At 44.3% G+C, this 18,681-nt stretch overlaps 1 protein-coding gene across 4 annotated transcripts in view; it reads left to right on the top strand.

Annotated features, from left to right (window-relative positions):
* RFWD3 (ring finger and WD repeat domain 3) overlaps positions 1–15,206 on the top strand; it is a 46,121-nt gene extending 30,915 nt beyond the window's left edge. For all 4 annotated transcript variants that reach the window (XM_003829523.6, XM_003829522.6, XM_055099327.2 and 1 more), the window contains 6 exons: positions 24–255; positions 3,930–4,080; positions 5,648–5,824; positions 7,941–8,155; positions 10,055–10,266; positions 12,525–15,206. In XM_003829523.6, the coding sequence (XP_003829571.1) occupies positions 24–255; positions 3,930–4,080; positions 5,648–5,824; positions 7,941–8,155; positions 10,055–10,266; positions 12,525–12,668 (1,131 nt within the window). In that variant the 3' untranslated portion in view covers positions 12,669–15,206. The remainder of the gene's footprint in view (positions 1–23; positions 256–3,929; positions 4,081–5,647; positions 5,825–7,940; positions 8,156–10,054; positions 10,267–12,524) is intronic.
* The last annotated feature ends 3,475 nt before the right edge of the window (positions 15,207–18,681 follow it).

Below are 18,681 nucleotides of genomic sequence, written 5' to 3'. Positions count from 1 at the left end.
TTATAAAATCTTTTTCATTTTAGGACTTGCAAAAACTTACGTCACATCAAAGTCAGAATTTACAGCAACCCAGGGGCTCCCAAGCATGGGTCCTGAGCTGCTCACCCTCCAGCCAGGGCCAGCATAAGCACAAGTACCACTTCCAAAAGACCTTCACAGTATCTCAGGCAGGAAACTGCCGGATCATGGCATACTGTGATGCTCTGAGCTGCCTGGTGATATCACAGCCTTCTCCTCAGGCCTCTTTTCTTCCAGGTAAAGAGTCTAGAACCTCAGCTTTCATGTTCTTTATTAGACTCCATGTATTTATTTCCTTGCCTTTTGGAAAATTCAAGACTCAAAGGTTACCAAATCACCTTTCCCTATCAGTTCCTTGTTAATGCAAGTACCCCAGGGTGCTGCAAAGATGTCTTTACTGTCTGTTGACTTCATTCTGTAAATTTATTAACCAAGAGGGTAGAAATACTGATAACCATGATAAAGCAGATGGTGAGGTCCTTCGAAGTGTAGGTTACTGATATAGTCCAAGAAGGACTTATATGTCCTATTCAACTTACAGATTCATTTTAGACTGGAAATGTTTGGCAAAACACTGCCCTAAGGGTGAATTCAAGGTGAAACAAAATTTAATATTTACTTTCAGTAGTGTTCAAGTTAACAATTTCCAAATAAGAGAATTTAGGGAGTAAATTGATTATTTTATTAATACTAGGTTAATTTTCTCTCAACATATTTTGTGTTTTTAAGCTTAATTTTAGGTTTTCTAAATGTTGAAAACCAAGTCTTTTCAAATGCTCAATTAAATCATTTCTAAATCTTGCAGATGTTTCTTTCTGCTGTCTTTAGCATAAGACTTCTGCCAACTGCAAGACCCCTTTGCTTTAGCATGGTTGTATAATGTTCCTTTATCCCATCTAAGTTTTTAATAAAAAGATTTATCATCAAATAAAACCAACAAATTGGAAAAATAGCTATTTCCTAATGTTCCCCAAATTGGGAATGTGTTCTGTTCTTTTTTTCTTAACGTGTCCATTCCAGTCCGCTTGATAGTGTACTGGTGTTGATTTGTCCTTGTTCCCCTTAATGATTAACTCGGTGTGTATTTCTGTTACCTTGTTGATTTTTTTTTTTTTTTCTTTTTGAGATGGAGTCTCACTCTGTTGCGCAGGCTGGAGTGCAGTGGCCTGATCTCAGCTCACTGCAACCTCTGCCTCCTGGATTCAAGAGATTCTCCTGCCTCAGCCTCTGGAGTAGTTGAGACTACAGGTGCATGCCACCATGCCTAGTTAATTTTTTTTTTAATTTTTTATTTTTTTAATTTTTTTGAGATGGAGTCTCGCTCTTTCGCCCAGGCCGGACTGCAGTGGCGCTGTCTCTATCTCGGCTCACTGCAAGCTCCACCTCTCGGGTTCACACCATTCTCCTGCCTCAGCCTCCTGAGTAGCTGGAACTACAGGCGCCCGCCACCACACCCGGCTAATTTTTTGTATTTTTAGAAGAGACAGGATTTCACCGTGTTAGCCAGGATGGTCTCAATCTCCTGACCTCATGATCCGCCCGCCTCGGCCTCCCAAAGTGCTGGGATTACAGGCGTGAGCCACCGCGCCCGGCTACGCCTAGTTAATTTTTGTATTTGAAATGGGGTTTTAACATTTTGGTCAGGCTGGTCTCCAACTCATGACCTCAGGTGATTCACCCATCTCAGCCTCCAAAAGTACTGGGATTACAGGCATGAGCCACCATGCCTGGCCACCTTGTTGATTTAAAGCCTATACCTGCGCCCCCCTCCCCCCCTTTTTTTTTCCTCTCTGGCTGTCTTAATTCTGCTAGAAGAAAGTACAGTAAGCCACGTACTTGGTTCCCTGGAGAAGCTGAAGCTATCTTGAATCTAGGATTTGACGTATTTTTAAAGAATTTAACTCAAGTGGGCACAGTGGCTCATGCCTGTAATCCCAGCACTTTGGGAGGCCAAGGCGGGAGGATCGTTTGGGCCCAGGAGTATGAGACCAGTCTGGGCAACATAGTGAGACTCCATCGCTATAAAAAAAATTTTTTTTAACTAGCTTGGTGTGGTGGCACACCTCTCTGGTCCCAGCTACTTGGGAGGCTGAGTTGGGAGGATCGCTTGAGCCTAGGAGATCAAGGCTATTGTGAGCCATGATGGTGCCACTGCACCTTAGCATGGGTGACAGAGTGAGTCCGTGTCTCAAAATATATATATATATAAAGTACTTAGTAAAAAATAAATGTTATCATAGCCTAGTAAGAGAACAGAGTAACAAGAAGTTTTAAAAGGTTATTGGTTTTTGTTGGTTATTTTCCCCCACTTCAGTAATGTGGGTACTTGAAATGTCATCTGTTTCATTTCATTTCAGACAGATGTGACATATCTTGACTGACAAATTATTTATTTTCATTCTCTATTGTTCACTATTCCTTCTGCATCTGGAGTGTCTGTGGTTCTGGTGAAATATTCTCTGTCTCTTAACAGCTTTATTGAAGTATAATTGACAGAGAGTAAACTACATATTTAAAGTATACAATTTGATGACTTTTAACATATGTAATACACCCCTGAAACCATCACTACAATCAAGATAACTTTAATTTTTTTTTTTTGACAGAAGATCTAGTTCTATCTTCCAGGCTGGATGCAGGGAGGGGTGTGATCTCCCGGGCTGGAATGCAGGGAGGGGTGTGATCTCAGCTTATTACAACCTCCGCCTCCTGGGCTCAAGTCATCCTTCCACCTCAGCCTCTTGAGTAACTGGGACTACAGGCTCGCCCCACTACGCCCAGCTAATTCTCGTATTTTTTGTAGCAACAGGGTCTCACCATATTGCCCAGGCTGGTCTCGAACTCATGATCTCAAGCGAGCCACCCACCTCAGCCTCCCAAAGTGCTGGGATTACAGGCGCGAGCTACCATGCTTGGCCATGAACATATGTATTACCGCAAAAGTTTCCCTATGGCCTTTGAGAATCTCACCTGCCCCTCCCTCCTCTCCCATCCCCAGCAGTCTCTGCTTTTTGTCACTACAGATGAGTTTGCATTTTCTAGAATTTTACATAAATGGAATCATATAGTGTTACCATTTTTTGGTCTGACTTCTTTCTCGCTGCATAATTTTTTATTGTATATATTAGTAGTTAATTCCTTTTTAACGGGTGGTATTCCATCACATGTGTATACAGTAGGTTTGTTTATCCATTTACCTGGACATTTGGAATGGGTTATACTTTTTTTTTTTTTTTTTTTTTCTTCTCTTCATTGTCATGAAGCAAGCATGGGTTGTACTTTTTTTTCTTTTCTTTTTTTTTTTTCTGAGACGGAGTTTTGCTCTGGTTGCCCACGCTGGAGTGTAGTGGTGCGATCTTGGCTCACTACAACCTCCGCCTCCTGGGTTCAAGCGATTCTCCTGCCTCAGCCTCCCGAATAGCTGGGATTACAGGAACTTGCCACCACGCCTGGCTAATTTTTTGTGTTTTAGTAGAGACAGGGTTTCACTGTGTTGGCCAGGCTTGTCTTGAACTCCTGACCTCAGGTAATCCACCTGCCTCGGCCTCCCAAAGTGCTGGGATTGCAGAGGTGAGACACCATGCCCGGCCTGGGTTGTACTTTTTTAAATGAATCATAGGCCAGGTGCGGTGGCTCATGCCTGTAATCCCAGCACTTTGGGAGGCTGAGGCGAGCAGATCACCGGGAGGCAGAGGTTGTAGTGAGCTGAGGTTACGCCACTGCATTCCAGCCTGGGCAACTCTCAAAAATAAATGAATAAATTATAACACTAGAGAATTTTTGTTTGACCAGCTGGTTCCCAAGGACTTATACGCCAAGAAAGGTGGACGAAGGAGTTACTTGAAAAAGTAGTTTGAATTGCCCTAGGTTCACTTTCAGTGATCCATTTCATACTATTTTGCCTTTTTCAGGCTTTGGTGTTAAGATGTTGAGTACTGCCAACATGAAGAGCAGTCAGTACATTCCGATGCATGGCAAACAGATCCGTGGACTGGCATTTAGCAGTTACCTCAGAGGCTTGCTACTCTCTGCTTCCCTAGACAACACTATTAAACTGACCAGGTGAGTGATTTGGGGAAGAAGGTGGAGACTGGGCTCTTTGGTGTTGAGTAGCATGGAATTTGTATCAGTGTTATGATGACCTTAGCTCTGGTTGTTGTTGTTGTTGTTGTTGTTGTTTTGTTTTGTTGAGATGGAGTCTCGCTCTGTCACCCAGGCTGGAGTGCAGTGGTGGGATCTCGGCTCACTGCAAGCTCTGCCTTCCGGGTTCAGGCCATTCTCCTGCCTCAGCCTCCCGAGTAGCTAGGACTACAGGCGCCTGCAACCACGCCTGGCTAATATTTTCTATTTTTTTAGTAGAGACAGGGTTTCACTGTGTTAGCCAGGATGGGCTCAATCTCCTGACCTCATGATCCGCCCGCCTCGGCCTCCTGAAATGCTGGGGTTACAGGCGTGAGCCACTGCGCCCAGCCGACGTTAGCTCTGTTTTTTTGGTCTGAGACTGTGTCTTCTGAGATCCATTTAAAATATATTGCTTTTAGAAGTGGGCACAGAAGGTTACAAAACTGTATGTTTCCTGTTTCTTTGAAACTATGTATATTACAAAATATGTCTTAAGTATATTTTAAGGAGATGAGAATAAAACTCTAAAGTTGGTGGAGACCAGGCGTGGTGGCTCACGCCTGTAATCCTAGCACTTTGTGAGGCCGAGGCAGGCGATTAGCTGAGGTCAGGGGTTTGAGACCAGCCTGGCCAACATGGTGAAACCCCGTCTTTAAAGTTTGTGGAATGACAGGATGGAGGAAGCTTTGGTGCCTGACATCAGAGTCGCCATACCAGGTTGGTACTGTTTACTCCTGGTCCTGGTCTGTTACCTGGATAATTCTGTGTAACAGAGATGTTCACCAAGCACTCACTGCCCTTGGGTACCATGATGACTTCTTTTATACCCTTAGTCACAGCGTTTTATCTGTCACATGCTCTGTGAGTACTATGAACCAGATGTGAGTGTGCTCCATGCCTTTATAAGTATTGTTTTAAAAATAAGGTAGAAAAATGTTACATACCAGAGTGTTGGTTGGGTTATTATTTATTTATTTTTGAGAGAGAGAGAGAGAGAGAGTCTCACTCTGTCACCCATGCTGGAGTACAGTGGCATGATCTTAGCTCACTGCAACTTCCGCATCCCGGAGTTCAAGTGATTCTCCTGCCTCAGCCTCCCGAGTAGCTGGGATTACAGGTGCATGCCACCACACCTGGCTAATTTTTGTATTTTTAGTTTCACCATGTTGGCCAGGCTGGTCTCAAACTCCTGACCTCAAGTGATCTGTCTGCCTCACAATCCCAAAGTGCTGGGATTACAGGCATGAGCCACCATGTCCAGCCCTTTTAATTTATTATTTTATTTCCTTAGAACTCAAGAGGAAAACCTGTGGCCCCCAAAACAAATGTTATGGAATTTAAAGGAGTTACCTGGGCAGATTCTAGAAAAAATAGGGAATCCAGATAGTTTGGGTGTATGAGTGTGTTCTCAGTAAGGATTAATGATCATTTAAATGATAATCTTTACATCTTTGTCATGTATTTGATTTTCTTAATGCAGTTGTAAAAGTCTTTTGTAACTCCACAGCCTGGAGACAAATACCGTGGTCCAGACTTATAATGCTGGACGTCCTGTCTGGAGCTGTTGCTGGTGTCTTGATGAGGCTAACTACATCTATGCTGGACTGGCCAATGGTTCAATTCTGGTATATGACGTGCGAAACACGAGCAGTCATGTGCAGGAGTTAGTAGCTCAGAAAGCCAGGTAGGGAGCCACTCACTCTTTTCCTGGTGGTAGCAGCTTTCTCTTGGCTTATTATTGTGTTAATCGTCTCTTCAGTGGGTGTTCCACAGTTAGTCAGAAATCTTCACAAATTTTTTGAAGATCCACTTGATCTCACTTCAGAATCAATAACATTCTTATTAATAAGAGTTTGTGTTCATGCTATTTCATATGACGGAGAGTTCTGGTACAAGTATAGCCAGGTTCATAGTAATCATCTAACATGGCAAAATAGAGTCAGATCTATATTCAGAACCCAGCTCCACTACTTAGAAGTTGTGTGACCTTAGTTGTATTTTCTTGGCCCACTGTGAGCTTAATCTGTAAAATCTAGTCAATGTAGACTTGCTTTAATAGCCACATGTCGTTGGGTGCGGTGGCTTATGCCTGTAATCCCAGCACTTTGGGAAGACGAGGCGGACAGATCAGGAGGTCAGGAATTCAAGACCAGCCTGACCAACGTGGTAAAACCCCGTCTCTACTAAAAATACAAAAAAATATTAGCCATGCGTGGTGGCACACGCCTGTAATCCCAGCTACTCAGAAGGCCGAGGCAGAAGAATCTCTTGAGCCTTGGAGGCGGAGGTTGCAGTGAGCCGAGATTGCGCCGTTGCACTCCAGTCTGGGCAACAGAGTGAGACGCCATCTCAAGAAAAAAAAAAATAGCCACATGTCTAGCACATTGGAAGAGATCAATTAAGGGTAACCTAATCAAAAGTGATTTAAAACTTCCCTAATCCAAAGCTAAACCAACTTGTTTGAAGATACCATATTATTATTATTTATCATTTAATCCAGTTATGAGATTGAGAAGTTTATAAAGTCAGCCCAAGTTCTGAGGATGGATGGCTACCAGCACCACTCTGTCTTAGAATGTGTTGAGCTGCCCTGTAGGTATAAAGTTATCAAAAAGGGAGTAGGGTCTGTGACCTGGCCAAAATCTAAAGTATCTTAACAGAAAATTTATGTTTCCAACTGGATATATTAAAAAGAGCAAGGAGAGCCAAACATAAAGATATCACTAAAGTAATAATTCTTTACTGAAACCTAGGCCCAAATAGAGTAGACAGTAAAATATGGCAAGGTTTTTTTTTTGTTGTTGGTGGTAGTGTTTTTTTTGTTTTGTTTTGTTTTTTTAAGATGGTGTCTCACTCTGTCACCCAGGCTGGAGTGCAGTGGCACAGTCTTGGATCACTGCATCCTCCACCTCCCGAGTAGCTGGGACTATAGGCGTGTGCCACCACACCTAACTTTTGTATTTTTAGTAGAGATGGGGTTTCACCATATTGGCCAGGCTGGTCTCAAACCGGTGACCTCAAGTGATTCTCCCACCTCGGCTTCCCGAAGTGCTGGGATTACAGGCGTGAGCCACCATGCCCAGCCAAACACAGCAAGTTTTAAAATAGCAAGGAAAGAATATTTGTATGTAGTGTTCATTTTTATTTTTGTTTACTTTGATTACCTTTATTGTGACAGGGAAAATAAAATAAAACAGGCAAAGTAGACACTTTGGCAACTTTGGCATGAACGAGTTCATAGCAGAAATGAGTTGATAGGAACACAGTCTGAAGGATGATATTTCTGAGAGAATTCTTGGCGCATAGTCCTGGTCATATGCTTGCAGAAGGAAATTTAGAAAACCTAAAACAGTCCTGTTTCTGAATTAAAATGTAGCTGCTTTTAGCTATAGTTTAATTGTGGGGTCTGTCAACTACAACTTGGGATCTTTATTTTGTTATGTATATAAGCTTTGTTTCTTTCCTGACTTTTCTTATGTGGCTAAACCCATTTCCAGAAGCTTCACATCAGTCAAGCTTCATAGTAATTGTGATCTTGTATCCCTTAAATTTCCTAGTTCTTTTTTTCCTTTTCTTTTAGAGCATCTGGTATCTCACCTGAAATTAGTTGCAGAATATTATATGTATGTCCTTTTGTTTCTACAGAGAGGGTTGATAATTTTTATCAGATATCAGAGGATAGTGACTAAAGGCATTTAACCTCCTCTGTAGAGGTGGGAATGTGCTTGAGGTCTGGTAGTGGAGTCTGGAGCCGTCCGAGTTTTGGAATGTGAGATACAGTTTCCTTACTTTCCTTTCAGATGCCCACTGGTCTCCCTGTCATACATGCCCAGAGCTGCCTCAGCTGCATTTCCATATGGTGGGGTGCTGGCTGGAACCTTGGAGGATGCTTCATTCTGGGAACAGAAAATGGACTTTTCTCATTGGCCTCATGTGCTGCCCTTGGAGCCAGGGGGCTGCATAGACTTTCAGACAGAGAACAGCTCCCGGCACTGTCTTGTGACCTACAGGCCTGGTGAGTAGTGCTGGGGTCTCCCATAGCTTATTTGGGAGCACAGTGGTAGAGAAAAGGGAAGGAGGGTTTGATCCTACCCTTTGGGTGGCTTTGGTACCGCTCACAGGCTAACAAGGTGTGTTGTAGCTCTTGCTACTACAGGGAGTATGGTGGCTCCAAGCTCCCCCACAGAGCCTGCCTCCCTGCTCCTTACGTGTGAGGACTGGAGCATATTCTGCCAGGTACTCCTGGAAGTGAATTAGCCACTTAGGAGCCCCTACAGTTTAGAACAGTAGTGGAACAAGGGGGCCAGCTCTAGGTCATTGAGCCACCTTGAGATCACTTTCGTATCTTCTGCCTGCCTCTTACTTCCCCTGAGAGAAAGGCCCAGATTAGGGCAGCTATGTAGTACCCCGGCTGGCATACTGAAATGGACAACAGTGGTTGTGTGTGCCCAGCCAGCTGAACATCTCTGCCTCTGGAATCAGAGGTGGAACCCATAACAGCAGACTGTGCTTCATTCACAGGTTCTTTCTAGGCTAAGCGGCATGAATCTAAATTCCTGGTAAACTGTACTGATGGTCAGTGTTCTAGGTTTTTTCTTTCTAATTTGGTCTTGAGGTCTCTGTCAGGAGAGTGGCTATAAACTCTAGCCCTGTCCTGCCAAACACTAGGGAGTTCGTTGTGGGTGTTCATAGTTTGCCTTTCACAGGATACTCCTTTGTCCTGGCAGATGGCCTAATGCCTGCCTGACCCATGACCAGATGTCCCTCTCACAGGAAACTTGTTTATACTGGCAGGTACCCTTGTGGCTCTTGTCTGAACTGTGTCTAGTTCATTTCCCTTGAGATAGTGACTCTCTAGAAGAGCCCTGACTAGGAAACAAGTTAGGTTCAGGTGTGTTGGTCAGGTGAGACACAAAGGAGGCAGTGCACAAAACACAGGAAATAACGGAATCAGCTTACTTGACAGATCCCACAGACAAGAGGGCAGCATGCTTCAGGGGCCAATGGGAAGAAGGGGGAGCCATCCAGGACAGGCCTGCTCCCTTAGGGGTGGGGTAGGGGTGGAGGGGAGGGACAAGTGGGCTATATTTCAAACCTCTGTTCAGGGAAGGGGTGTTTTAACTAGGCCAAAGTTGACAGGGTACATCTGGGTTTCAAATAATTTATGCTAGCCCTAAAAACAGATGCTGAGGTAACAACTGTATTAAACAAATTTGTAACAGTCAGGCAGATGTATAGTCAGAGTTAGTCATTAAATGCTCACACTTCTGCTAGTTGTGGGTGGGTCTACTCATGTTTTTAAGTTTCGTTTGAGCTGAGAAACATCCCAGTACCACTTCAGACCCTTTGGCTCTTCGTTATCCCACAGCTCTGCTGTCTCCAAGACTGATTTGCTGTGACTGGTATACAAAGCCTGGGGGTCCTATTTTGTTATCTTGCTTTTGTTTGCCTCCCAGCAGAATTTCAGATACATGTTTCCCTTTCTGTAATAGCATGCTTTCACTTTATAAAAATGTGCAGTCCCAGGGGCTAATGAGGTTCTCACTGGGGGAAGGGAAAAACCTTTTACTGAGAATTCTTGAGAGAGAAATCCCCTAGCAGAGGTCTGGCAGGAGACTGATTTTACTAAAACAGATAACTCACTCTCAGAATTGTTTTTCTCTTAAGCAAAAAGCTATTGTAGATAACTTGATTCCTAGCCTACGGTTCTAAATTTCACTGATGCTAGCCTACGGTTCTAAATTTCATTGATGCTGTGATATTGTTCTTTCATTTGTTTTGTAACTGTTCTTGATGGTTTAATGCATTTATGGCTTTTCCATCCAACTAGGTTGTAAGTGTGTGAGGTTTGGGTACTTGGTTAATTTTTTGTGTAGCATCCCCATGGTGCAGCACTGATTTCTCTGTCCCATAGATAAAAATCACACCACCATACGAAGTGTGCTGATGGAAATGTCCTACCGACTGGATGACACTGGAAATCCAATCTGCTCCTGCCAGCCTGTACATACATTTTTTGGAGGACCTACTTGCAAACTATTGACCAAAAATGCCATTTTCCAAAGCCCAGAGAATGATGGCAACATCCTGGTGTGTACTGGGGATGAAGCAGCAAATTCTGCCCTGGTGAGCCTGTTACTTTTTTACTTTCATATAAAAAGTAGTTTTGCTTAAAATATTGGTAAGGGAAAACATGAACTTTTTTTACAGAAGCTCATAAAGCAAAAAAGTGTAAGTTCTGCTCTGTAATCCCACATATCCGCATATGTGTGTATGTGAGATTGCTTGGTTTCCATGAGTCGTGCTTTCCGTATTGCTTTGTAGATCGTGACTGAACTGCTGCAACCTCTATTTCTTGGGCTCAAGTGATTCTCCTGCCTCAGCCTCCTGAGTAGCTGGGATTACAGGCACCCACGACCATGCCCGACTGATTTTTGTATTTTTAGTAGAGACAGGATTTCACCGTGTTGGCCAGGCTGGTCTGGAACTCCTGACCTCAAGTGATCTGCCGGCCTTGGCCTCCCAAAGTGCTGGGATTACAGGCATGAGCCATTGCACCCAGCTGAGATGTTCTTGAACCTGAGTCTGATTAAGGCCTAGAGTAGCACTGTCCAGTACAGTCACACTAGTCACATGAGCACTTAAAGTGTGCTTAGTGCCAAGGAAGAACTTAATGTTTAATTTTAATCAAGTTAAATATAAACTTGTGTGACTAGAGGCCACCATATTGTATAGTGCCACTCTAGAAGCTAGCGCTAACTTTCATTGACTGGAGTTGCAGGGAATAGAGGAGAACAAGTTTAATGATAGCACAGAAAGCATATACACAAGTCCGGGTTGTGGGCGTTCTATAAGTCAGCTGATCTGGCTTCCACAACAAGTCAATGGCAGAAGAAAAAATGTTGGATTATAGGCGTGAGCCATTGCGCCTGGTCCGTCCTTTTTTTTTTTTCTTGAGATGGTCTCGCTCTTTTACCCAGGCTGGAGTGCAGAGGCGCAATCTCGGCTCACTGCCACCTCCACCTCCCAGGTTCAAGCAATTCTTGTGCCTCAGCTTCCCAAGTAGCTGGGTGCACACCAACCATACCCGGCTAATTTTTGTATTTTTAGTAGAGACAGGGTTTTGCCATGTTTCCCAGGCTGGTCTCAAACTCCTGGGCTCAAGCAGTCTTCTCACCTCAGCCTCACAGACTACTAAGATTACAAGCATGAGCCACCGTGCTCTCTACCTTTTTTTTTCTGTCCCTCTCTACTTTTTTTTTTTGAGACAGGGTCTTGCTCTGTCGCCCAGGCTAGAGTGCAGAGGTGCAATCTTGGCTTACTACAACCTCCACCTCCTGGGTTCAAGTGATTCTTGTGCTTCAGCCTCCCAAGTAGCTGGAACTATGGGTGTGTGCCACCATGCCCGGCTAGCTCTACTTTTTAATACTTCAAAATATTTTTCATTTCTTTTTGTTTGTTTGTTTTTAAGCAACAGTATCTTGCTCAGTCCAGGCTGGAGTACAGTAGTGCAATCATGGTTCACTGTAGCCTCAAACTCCTCAGCTTAAGCAATCCTCCTTCAGCCTCTTGAGTAGCTGGGACTGCCGGCATGCACCACTACACCTGGCTAATTTTTTCTTGTAGAGATGGGAATCTTGCTGTCTTGCCCCAGCTGGTCTCAATCTCCTATCCTCAAGCTGTCCTCCCATCTCAGACTCCCAAAGTGTTGGAATTACAGGTGTGAGACACCATGCCTGGCCAATAATAAATTTTTAGAGGCCAGACGCGGTGGCTCACGCCTGTAATCCCAGCACTTTGGGAGGCCAAGGTGGGTGGATCACCTGAGGTCAGGAGTTCAAGACCAGCCTGGCCAACATGGTGAAACCCGTCTCTACCAAAAATACAAGAAAATTAGCCGGGCGTGGTGGCAGGCACCTGTAGTCCCAGCTACTTGGGAGGCTGAGGCATGAGAATCGCTGGAACCCAGGAGGCAAATGTTGCAGTAAGCCAAGATCGCGTCACTGCACTCCAGCCTGGGTGACAAGAGTGAGACTCTGTCTCAAAGAAAAAAAAAGGTGAGTTCCATGAGGGCAAAGACAGGGACTTTATCTTATTGACCCTTCTGTCCCTAGAAGAGGGTGGCACATTGAATGAATGGAAGCTGGGCTTTATTTCAGATCCACTTACAGGTAGACTAATTGCTGATTACAGTAGGTGAGGCTGTACTTGACCTATGTCAGGTGTGCTGACTTTGAACAACCTTGCAAAGGTTAGGGACAGCCTGCTTTGCTCTCCAGGTAGTGTTCTCTCTGCAGCCTTTCAGACTTGTTGGATGATGTAGAAAGGAAGTCCCTTCGTGTACTGACTGACTCCTGACCCTTCCCTCTGCTTGTGTTCTTTAGCTGTGGGATGCTGCCAGTGGCTCGTTGCTCCAGGACCTACAGACCGATCAGCCTGTGTTGGACATCTGCCCATTTGAGGTGAACCATAACAGCTACTTGGCTACCTTAACAGAGAAGATGGTCCACATCTATAAGTGGGAGTGACTGTGGTCTCGAAACCTTGAAGGCATGCTGCTGGTTAGATGTTGTTTGCTAGCGCCTAGCAGCCCCAAGCAAGATCCCTGTTTATTGTCTGCAGTCTAGAACATTGGGAATCATGGTTTGTTTGCATTAGTATGATTCTAGGACCCTAGGTCACTGAGACACTACAGATTGTGTATCTGTTATGTCCACTAAAAGAGTAATTGATGGGTACTTTATCTACATTATCCATTTCTTGGGTTTAAAGCCTTCATTAACCATTACTGTATGTTGGAAATTCTTATTTTCTTTATTTTCTTTGTGACTTTCTGGACCTTAGAGACTGTCCTCTCATCATCTAGGATGTGAGTGGGCATCAAGCATTTTCTGGGGAATATGACATCCCATCTGAGTTGTCCTGTCACTTAGGTATCCTTGAAGGGACTAACCATCATCTTGATACTGATTTGATGCAACGTAGATGTAAAAGAGTATTATTTAGTTGAACACAAGAGGGCACTGTAGAACCTTGTGTCCGGTTTATTTCTGACCTTGAAGGCTGACAATCTTTTAGTAACTTGTCTCATCTCCACACAAGTGTATGATAGAGCACACCTGGGTGTGCTTTGTGGCAACAACACTTGTGTTCCAGGTGTGAAGTGCTGGGACATTGGCAGGCCCAGTGATGGAAGCAGCTAGTGAACGATTCCCTTTGCTAATGCTTAGTGCATTAAGTTCATTGCTTTGCGAAAGGTAAGGAAAGAGGCCAGTTGTTTGAGCGGTGGGGAAGATTTTGTTTTTTCTAGCCAGCTTAGGATCTCAGGATTGGTTTTATCCAAGCTAGTGCTTTGAAGAACACTATCTCTCGCCAGGAAAAGATGATTGATAGGTCAAAGCTTTCACTTGAGTCTCCCCTAGTGTCAGAGATCAGGAGAAAAGACATAAGAGAATTTACAAAAGCTATTCAGACTGCTATTGAAAACATGAGAAGAACTTGTCTCCCATTTTGAGAGTTCCTATCTAAATAAAGCCAATCCCTCAGACTGAGGGGCTGTTCTTAAGTGTTCTTTATACATTCCAGTTATCCAATTAAAGCCTTCCCCATGTGAAGCTGATGTTTGATTCCAGTTTCCTTTGATTTGCCTCCCTAACCTTTTCTAGGGCTCAGTTTGTATTTCTTTGCCTTGCCTCAGACTACTTTGCCAACCCACTTCCACAACAGAATATGCTTCAAGATTTGGGCAGGTCAGTGTCCTGTTCATGGGAGAAAATGGCTTAACAGTCTGATTTTCTCAAATGATTATTGAAGAGTTGTTATCGTTTTTATTATAAAACACTTCTAACCTGTCAATTCAGGAGCTGTTTCTAGGATCTTTCTCTCCGGCAAGGGGTTGTTGCACTAGATTTCCCCAGAGTTCCAAGTTCTAGTTGTGCCTTTTAATGACCCTTTAATATTTTAGGACATAATTTTTTCCTTTTTTAAATTTTTTGTAGAAATAGATGTTTCACTACGTTGTCCAGGCTGGTCTTGGACTCCTGGCCTCAAGCAATCCTCCCATCTCAGCATCCTAAAGTGCCAAAATTATAGGCGTGAGCCACTGCACCCGGCCCCTATTTGAAGACGTCTTTTGTAAAAGCTAGCTTCTAGAACCTGAGAAAAGCTCTTTTCTTAGAGGAGATACTCCTTTTGATATGTTAATGATTAAGAGTGGTTGCCCAGGCCTAGTTTCAGTGGCAGAATAGGATTGGAATTAAAAAGCGGAACTCATCTGGCTTCAACAGATTGCCACCAAGAGGATACAGGTGGTCAGGTCCTGGCTGACTTTGTCTTTGGGCCTGGGCAGGCTTAGGATTTGACTTTCTTTGAAGTACCTGATGCTGACTGATTCCACTAATAGTAGGAAGCAAGAGACTTAACTATGAGGGACGTTATGTGAATCTAAAGTCTTACCAGTCCTTGCATTAGTACATTAAATTTGGATGTTTTGGAAGCAAATTCATATGATCGTGAGTGATTTCTCCAAAGAAAAAAAGCCTTGTCCAGCCTGACCAACATGGTGAAACCCCATCTCTACTAAAAATACAAAAATTAACTGGGTGCAGTGGTGCGCATGCCTGTAGTCCCAGCTACTTGGGAGGCTGAGGCAGGAGAATTGCTTGAACCCTGGGAGGCAGAGGTTGCAGTGAGTCGAGATCGCGCCACTGCACTCCAGCCTGGGTGACAGAGCAAGACTCCATCTCAAAAAAACAAAAAACAAACAAACAAAAAACCCTGATGCCATTCCCATTCCCCGTTGTAGGACATCACATTTATAAATCCAGGCTTTAGTCTTCTGGGCTCCACCAGTCTCTGCCCCACCATATTCCTTTGTCACTACCTCTAAGTTTTTTCCCCCACTTGAGGATTTGGAGTTAAACGAACTCAAAATGTCGTGTCATTGTATGTATTCTTGCCCCTGCTTTGAAAACAGGGCCATGGGAACTCTCTGTTTATGCCCTGTTTTAATGTTTCTGTTTTATGTTTTAATGTTAATATGAAAATAAAGAATTTGCTATGTATAATGGCTCCTAGTGCCTTTTGTCTCTTTGACTTCTAGAGGCAGGAACATGTCTGCCTCTTGGGAGAGGGATATAATCCCAACCTGGTAGATTTCTCGGGTTTGTTTGTTTGTTTGTTTTTTGAGACGGAATCTTGCTCTGTAGCCCTAGCTGGAGTGCAGTGGCGCCATCTTGGCTCACTGCAAACTCCGCCTCCTAGGTTCAAGAGATTCTCCTGTCTCAGCCTCCTGAGTAGCTGAGATTACAGGTGTGCGCCATCATGCTCGGCTAATTTTTGTATTTTTAGTAGAGACAGGTTTCAGCATGTTGGTCAGGCTGGTCTCAAACTTCTGACCTTGTGATCTGCCTGCCTCAGCCTCCCAAAGTGCTGGGATTACAGGCGTGAGCTACCGCACCCGGCCTTTTTTTTTTTTTTTTTTTTAACTGAATCTCACTCTGTTGTCCCAGGCTGGAGTGCAGTGGTTCAATCTCAGCTCACTGCAACCTCTGCCTCCCGGGTTCAAGCGATTCCCCTGCCTCATTCCTCTCCAGTACCTGGGAGTTACAGGCGCCTGCAACCATGCCTGGCTTATTTGTCTATTTTTAGTAGAGACGGGGTTTTACCATGTTGGCCAGGCTGGTCTCCAACTCCTGACCTCAAGTGATTTGTCCATCTTGACAGCCTCCCAAAGTGCTGGGATTACAGGCATGAGCCACCTCACCCAGCCATAGATTTTCTCTTTTTCACACAAATGAAGTGGTTGAGGCTTTAGCTTGCAGTTCTGTTTTGCTGTTGCCAATGGAAAGCGATGTGTTTGCCTCTTAAGAACCCTGTGCCCTGGCCGTGTGGCTCACGCCTATAATCCCAGCACTTTGGGAGGCCAAGGTGGGCAGATCACCTGAGGTCAGAAGTTCAAGGTCAGTCTGGCCAACAAGGTGAAACCTCATCTCTACTAAATGACATAAAAATTAGCTGGTCGTAGTGGCAGACGCCTGTTACTCAGGGGGCTGAGGCAGGAGAATTGCTTGAACCCGCGAGGCAGAGGTTGCAGTTAGCTGAGATTGCACCACTGTACTCCAGCCTGGGTGAGAGTGAGACTCCATCTCAAAAAAAAAAAAAAAAAAAAAGTCCTGGTCTTATGTCTATTTACTCTCAGATCTAGGGATCTACATTTCCCAGACTTGTCTGCTGGCTTCCTGCTAGTTTCTTTGAATCCAGGAGACTTTAAAGTGGGAGGAAGAGAGAGGAGGAGAGGACTTTTGTTCCCTTTATTTCTTTTAGTCATTGGTGGCATTTCTGACCGTGGCAGCAGCAATGGGCAAGTATGGGTTTCAGGGTTCCTGCTCAGCACAGTTCTGGCCACCTGCCTCAGTTTCTTTGTTCTGTTTGAGTTCAAGAATCTTCGTTGCCATAAATCATGGTGCTCTGGAATTAGGCTGGAAAGGCTGAAAATGTTTTCCAGTTTCAGCTGAACAGCAAATGGAGTATACTGGATTCCAGGAGAATTGAATCCATAGGTATAAGCTTACTAACTTCATGGAGCCTGGTGCTCTAAGGGAAAATGACAGAGGTCCTAGGATAGAAGTGAACCCCAAATTACAAAACCCAACACCATTGTTTCTGTTTTTCACAGTACCCTTTTTTTGTTTTCCATGTCAGTGATTGACTACAAGTGAAATTCTGAAAAAAAATTTTTTTAAGAAACGGGGTCTCACTGTCACCCAGGCTAGAGTGCAGTGGCACTATCCTATCTCGACTGCGTCCTCAAACTTCTGGGCTCAGGTAATCCTGTCTCCTCAACCTCCTAAGTAACTGGGACTGTAGTTGTGGACCACTGTGCCCAGCCAATTTTTTTTTTTTTGCTTTTTTTTTCTTGGTAGAGACAGGGGTCTTGCTTTGTTGCCCAACTGGACTCAAACTTCTAGTTCAAGCAGTCCTCCCGCCTCAGCCTCCCAAAGCATTGGGATTGCAGGCATGAGCCACCATGTCTGGCCAAAATTCTAAAAATAGACATTTGTTTGTCCTTGTTCTTAGTCAACTTATGTTTGTTGGTAACACTCTCTGTTTTATCTCTTTATGGTTTACTAATATATTAAGTAACATCTTAGTAAATATATATTACTAATAAGTAATTCTTAATGTTATGGAATACATATTATTATTCTATCTTACGGGGGAAGAAACAGGTTAAAAATACTAATAAAGCCTGGGTGCAGTGGCTCATGCCTGTAATCCCAGCACTTTGGGAGGCCAAAGAGGGTGGATCACCTGAGGTCAGGAGTTCGAGACCAGCATGGCTAACATGGTGAAACCCTGTCTCTACTAAAAATACAAAAATGATCCAGGCATGGTGGCGTAAACCTGTAATCCCAGCTTCTTTTTTTTTTTTTTTTTTTAGACCGAGTCTTGCTCTGTCTCCCAGGCTGGAGTGCAGTGGCAGGATCTCAGCTCACTGCAAGCTCTGCCTCCCGGGTTCACGCCATTCTCCTGCCTCAGCCTCTTGAGTAACTGGGATTACAGGCGCCTGCCACCACAGTCGGCTAATTTTTTTGTATTTTTAGTAGAGATGGGGTTTCACCGTGTTAGCCAGGATGGTCTCGATCTCCTGACCTCGTGATCTGCCCGCCTTGGCCTCCCAAGGTGCTGGGATTACAGGCGTGAGCCACCACACCCAGCCCCAGCTTCTTCTTGAACCTGGGAGGTGGAGGTTGCAGTGAGCCAAGATCGCGCCACTGCACTCCAGCCTGCGCAACGGGAGCAAGACTTCACCTCAAAAAAAAAAAAAAGAAAAAATCCTAATAAAGGAAAATGACAGATGATATTTAATTAAATTTTATATGTCCTCGTCTTCCCAGTCTATACTTTGTGTTACCAACAGCTAAGCAGGAGTTGGAGAGCCTGGGTGAAAGCTCATTTTCACTCTTCCTAGCTCTGTCTCCAGAACACCCTAGGCTGAGCCCCCACAAATTATTTCTTCTGCATTGAAAATTACAACAAAGCAGACAGTCATACTCATGATGTGGCACTACAGTCTTCAAGTAGTTTTCTGGGTGCTGAGGCTGGGAACCCCACTGTCCAATAGAAGAAAAAACGGGTTCATAGAAGAGGCTATGACACATGGGCTAGAACTGCCCAGCAGTGGTCATCGGAAAGGTCAGCTGAAGAGAGGAGGAAGGTGGAGGAGCTGTTGGGCTTGCTCTAGAAAGCAGGGTGCAGGGCCAGCTGAATAAGGAGTCTACTGTCCAGATGTGAGGAGTGCCATGAACCCACGCTGGTCCCTGAGGAGTAATAACAGGTTTATCCAGTTACAGACACCCAGCAGAAAGGCTTCCCTAGAGGCTGAACATAGGTACCAACTTAAATATCTGGATTTGGATAAAGGGAGAGTTGAAGGCTGAGGGGGAAACAAAGTTCAGGACATCACTGAACAGATGCTTGGGTTAAAAAAAAAAAAAAAAAAAAATGGCCGGGCACGATGGCTCATGTCTGTAATCCCAG

Source organism: Pan paniscus, chromosome 18 (assembly GCF_029289425.2).
Source record: "Pan paniscus chromosome 18, NHGRI_mPanPan1-v2.0_pri, whole genome shotgun sequence".
Classification (NCBI taxonomy): domain Eukaryota; kingdom Metazoa; phylum Chordata; class Mammalia; order Primates; family Hominidae; genus Pan; species Pan paniscus.
The sequence above is the reverse complement of the archived record's forward strand: the minus strand, read 5'-3'. Positions and strand labels throughout refer to the sequence as shown.